Source organism: Zeus faber (assembly GCF_960531495.2).
Source record: "Zeus faber genome assembly, chromosome: 3".
Lineage (NCBI taxonomy): Eukaryota > Metazoa > Chordata > Actinopteri > Zeiformes > Zeidae > Zeus > Zeus faber.
The window spans coordinates 12,311,969-12,317,553 of record NC_137190.1 but is presented as its reverse complement, the minus strand read 5'-3'; the positions used below and the strand labels follow the sequence as shown (position 1 = coordinate 12,317,553).

General features: G+C 39.7%; 1 protein-coding gene across 1 annotated transcript in view; it reads right to left on the bottom strand.

Annotated features, from left to right (window-relative positions):
* Positions 1 to 2,374: 2,374 nt before the first annotated feature.
* The window catches only part of gnb5b (guanine nucleotide binding protein (G protein), beta 5b), a 16,388-nt gene continuing 13,177 nt past the window's right edge, over positions 2,375 to 5,585 (bottom strand). Inside the window, exons 10-11 of the mRNA XM_079997110.1 lie at positions 4,941 to 5,107; positions 2,375 to 3,874 (exon numbers count right to left, since the gene is read on the bottom strand). Coding sequence (XP_079853236.1) covers positions 3,863 to 3,874; positions 4,941 to 5,107 — 179 coding nt within the window. The 3' untranslated portion in view covers positions 2,375 to 3,862. The remainder of the gene's footprint in view (positions 3,875 to 4,940; positions 5,108 to 5,585) is intronic.

Below are 5,585 nucleotides of genomic sequence, written 5' to 3'. Positions count from 1 at the left end.
AAATATTTATATATTTTTAAATAATATTATTATAAGGCAATATTGTATAAATACATAGAAATGCATAATAATAATAATAATAATAATAATATTTGAAACATTGGATGAACATGTTTTCCCCCCCCCACATTTTTTCAAACCAATCCCATTTAAAAATCAACAAAGGCATTGTCATCATATGTCTACGCCACTTCTACGACTTTGGGATTTGCAGAATATTTTATTGTAGCGCCAAACCCTTTGAGCGGAATGGGTAGAGTTATAAGCAGTCACAAATCCACAAGGTCACAGGAAAGACGGGCGTCGTGAATTTGGTGTGAAATAGAGAGAACCGGGCTCGGAGAGAGATTTCTTTCCAGCCAATTCATTCAAGAAGTGTTGATAATAAGATCTTGAATTTATATATGAACCGTGATTTGATTAATCAAGTCTAGAAGACGTGGGGTCTTTTTTTTTTTCGATTTGGTTTGTTCTCCCATTTAAAAAAAAAAACAAAACAAAAAAAAACCCCAAAGCATCAGCAGATGCAAATGTTTATGCAAAGTGCTGCTATGTTTTATCTCTGAAGTGTTTCGGATGACAAAGGGAGGAAGTGAGAGCCAAAGCGAGTGAGTGGGCGCTCTGGAGCTTCCCTGAGCTCGCCCGCAAGGGGAACAAGGTATTTTTGAACATGGCGTTTTGTGACGTCATATCGTGGGTCATCTGCAGGTACTGGATTACACAGGAACCGGCACTCTTCCATCCCATCATTCAAGGGTCAAACGTTTGTAATGACCCTTTCAAAATAAAAGTCATTTATCTACAAGGTGTTCGATAAGGTAACGCCTCGCCGACCCTCCGGGGACGCTGCGAAACGTTGATTTTAAATACCGAATAACGACTATATCATTAGTTACACATTCCACTGTATTTAATTGCGTTTTTCTTATCGCCACCGCATTAGCAGCACGATATAGACAGAGAGAGTGTAAGACGTCACCGAAAGATGGAGAACACGCCATAGCTCTATTTCCAAAAGGCCAATTTATCTCGGATATCAAAATATATATCGTTCAGAAAGTTATAAAATCCTAAATAGTGAGTGGTTGGCTGTACTTTTTTGTGTGTAGATGTTTGACCTGGATTAAAAAATGTTTACAATACAATGTCTACGCAGAGGCGCGCACACAAACCTGCCCCTTTTGGCGATAGACACTCACACAAAAAGTTCACTCTTTATAATAATAATAATAATAATAAAAATTATAATAATAATAATAATAAGTTGAAGAAGGAGAACAGTGAAATTAACTATTTCAATTTGACTTAAACCTTTGAGATAAAAACAGAAAATGTCACAATAAAATCAAATTCCAATTAATGAGGACGAATATATATATATATATATGTTTATCTCCTAAATGTGTATAAAATATATATTGAAATGCAAAAAAAAAATTTTTGCCGCGGATCTCGCCATTCCTTCACGGCCCGGGGGGGCCGCGGACCACTGTTTGGGAACCCCTGGTTGACTTACCTGGTTGCAAGTGATGTTGCAGGTGAGGGCTACTATGTCGTTTGGTTGTGTCCGATGAAATGCAAATAGCAACAAAAGCAAAATAACGGTGTCCTTGTTTCTAATCTCGGAAAAGGATTAAAGACGATGGAAAACTACTAAACACCTGCGTGTCCAACGGGTGTCTCTGATTGGCTCCTGATAAAAACCTTCTGATAGGAATGGTTGTCTGTAAATAAAATAAAATCCCTTTTATTATGTACGTCATTAATTATATATATATATATATATGAATCTTGAATATATATATATATATATATATATATATATATATATATATATATATATATATATATATATATATATATATATATATTCGATCAGATTGGCTGTGTGTTGCAGAAGAGGAGTAGGAATGGCAGTGGATGGGATTTTTTTTTAAACTGGAAACAAAGCAATATAATATATTATTTATATAATCGATATGACATAAATGTTATATTTATTATATAAACGCAGAGCAGGAAGGTCACAGCAGCACAGAGTCACCAAACACATCATTTGGAATTGTTTTGGTCACAGGTTATGACGTCAGAACGGTGAGAGAACATCAACAGTGGAGGAACGACGAGGTGGCCGGTCTTTGACCTCTGGTGAGAGGATGAGAACGTCTTGAATCAATTCCGCTTTCCATCGATCCACTGGTTGTTTTGTATCGTTGAAGCATCCGTCCGATACGAGAAACCAATATGAGTAAAAAAATAAATGGAGCTGTAAATACAAAATAAGTCAATGAGGCTGATATTATTATATTAAAAACGCAAGGCTTTTTAGCGTCTTAAACCATTTTTAATAATTTCTTTGATTTTTTTGGCCAGGTATTCTTATATTAAGTAGAGCCTTATAGTGAAAAGCAGGTTTAACAATCTGTGGAAGAAAAACATTAAATAAAATAGTGAAATATATTGAAACAAAATGAAGTAGTTATCCCCTTTAATATCAGGCTCAACAAAACAGAACATAATTAATATGTAAAGAAGTCAAATAACAGGACACGTTGTTTTTTTAAGTATGGAAAGCAATATAACTATGTCAATTTCAAACTGTTTATTATTCTTACAATAAATTGGCTTGGCAGGCGAGATTGGGGTACAATTCAATATCCCTGCTTCCTCTGGAGAAACAGGGTCTAACCTACAACACTGAGTATGGACACATCGATTGTGACACTCTGGGTGGATGCTGATAACGATGTTTAAAATAACAATTTCCCCCGACAGCTGGTGCCGATGTTTTTTTGTTGTTGTTTGTTTATTTCGTTGTTATTTATCCGCCCTTTTGTGCCAGGGAAACGGATGACAGTTTTCCGCGTTCCCGTGAACGCAGCATCACTACCCGAACCAGACAGAGAGCCGCGTCCGGCGCTCCTAACGTAACGCCAGAGAACCAGTCCACTTCTAAATCCACAGCCGATGGCGACGGATAACAAAAAATAAAATAAAAAATGCTAAAAGGGTCGCCAAATATGCTTTGGCGGCAGTTAATATACCTTGACGGACCCGCCCGAGTAAAGTCTGTGGGCGGGAAACACTGCAACATTGAGCCAGCACAGAATTGATGCGACACGACAGATCTTATTTGCTGATAGGTGGGTGGCAGTCAACAGGGCGAAGAACCGGCCGATACCGGCGTGCGGCCGATAAATCAGTGCATCCCCAACAAGGTATCTAGTAGAGGAACCGCAGGAGGTCGACTCGTCAACACTCTTCGGGTAAACAGCGGATCCGCAGTGAAATCATCTGCATAATCTACAAGACACTCAGTAAATATTGTCCATGGAAACAGCGACATAGGGTCATATGTACGCTGCTTGCTGGAGGAAGAGATGGGTCCCAGAGGCCATTAGAGCTCCATTTTTTTACATTGTAATTTTTTTTTTTTTACCTCATCTTATATGTATTTGTACAGTATTATAAATAACAATATTTCTACACAAATTATACAATATCAGTCATCAAGCTAATAATACCAACGTTTAGGAATAACAAACTGAATAATCAGCTGACCATTCAACATAACTTCCTTGTGACACTCTACACTCATAGAATAGGCTTCATATTATGACTTTGGTGAGGTGTGTGTGTGTGTGTGTGTGTGTGTGTGTGTGTGTGTGTGTGTGTGTGTGCGTGCGTGCGTGCCTGCGTGCGTGCGTGCGTGCGCGTGTGACTGAAGCAGTGATGAAAACACATCTGGTTTCAAACTGGTGACATTCTGCCTTGGCGTTGGCGGTCGCTGGATCCGTGCGCGCCTTCAAAGCGTCCCGCTCCTGAGGCTCTGAACCAGCGGGTGGGCGAGGGACTCAAGTCTCTAGGCCCAGATCTGCAACAAGACGCATGAGATCACATTTATTTCAACGCTTTATTCATCCCTGGAGGGAAATCCAGGCGTTAGCGCCGCAGCAGAAGTGCGGCCGAGAGGGAACATGAGATAAGAAGTAAGACACACAGTACGTCCACTATTTATCTACACGCCTTAACGTGAAGTGTCAATGAAGTCATGAAAACAACGAGCCCTTTATCTCCCCCGTCCCTCCCCGTCGAACAATGTCCCCAGTGCATCATGGGTGACAGACACACTATAACATAAACGATTATCCCATTAGATTTAGAAACTTTAAAGAAACATATTTCAAGAAATGTAATTTGTCACGTCAAATTAGTTCTTCAAATACATATGTGGCGTGGGGTTGGCGTGGTTTGGGCAGCCACACCCGACCTGGATCCAGGGTGGCTGGGTCAGGGTGGCCGCATGAATCACGAGTAAAAAATGAGCCATATACATAACTCTATTCCCTTTACTTTTATTTTTGTACCCCCGCTCTGTATTACCTTTTGAGTCTTATTTTATTTTAATTTTATTTTATTTACATTATTCTATTCACTCACTGCATAACATTTTAGGAATCAGTTTGTTTTAGTTAGATAGGTAGGAATAAGTTTAGCTATTATGTTCGGTTTAGTTGCTATTGTGCATAATCTCCGGGACAATTCACTGCATATATGTATGAACGTATGTATATGTATGTGACAAATAAACCTCTTGAATCTTAAATGTTGCTCGTTGGTTGGTCTAACAAGCAACAGGTAAAACCCCCATCCCCACACATAATTTATTTTTTTATTAAAATATATGTGTATATAAATATATTGTGGTGTGGACCACAATATATTAAAGGCCTACTTTGAAAAATAATTCTTGACCCACAGTTTGAATAATACTAACTCATAGTACTAAGTACTAATAAAAAGTGTCAGACAGTAGTAACAGTAGTGAAAAGTGACAAAGAAGACAAGACGGAGTGAGGAAGAGCGATTGGGACAGCGGACAGGAATACAATCTACAGCAGCGTGCCTGGACTGCTTTTGGTATTTGGGCTCCCGCTCACCCGCAGAGTGTTGTCCCAGGAGGCGGAGCAGAATGAAGTGCCGTCGGGCGACACTTTGACGGTGCTGACGCGGTTCTCGTGGCCAAACAGGATGGAGGTGCGGGTCCCCTTCAGCACGTCCCAAACGTTGATGGTGTAGTCGTTATAACCGGAGAAGAGCAGGCGTCCTTTGTTGGGGGGGGGCGAAATAGGATGTGAGCGGAACAGTAAATCCATCAAGGAGATTTTTGTTATTGTTGGGACCAAAAGTGGAGTTCTGAGTTTGCACTGCAGCAGCTTTCCTTCAGCTTGTGCGTGCCTTTTTGCAGTGGAATTGGCGAAAAATTCAAGTGAAAGGGGGGGAAAAAAAAAAACGTTGTTTTACGAGTGTCGTATGTAATCACTTCCTATGATAATACGCATTTTGCATATCGCTGAAACAGCAATACTTTAGTACTACCTTTTTCTAAACACAAGGAACCATGGGCTCCAAGTTACAAAAAATAAAATACTGAGCTTTTGCCTGGGTTACAGCAATACACCTATAAAATAATGTTCAACACACAGCAGGCCCCAAAGTAAATCAACTCTGTTGATTTGGCCATTTAATGTACAAACGTTGGCGTGTTCGCAAAATTGCAAGCTCTGTCGATCATCGCGGAGGTT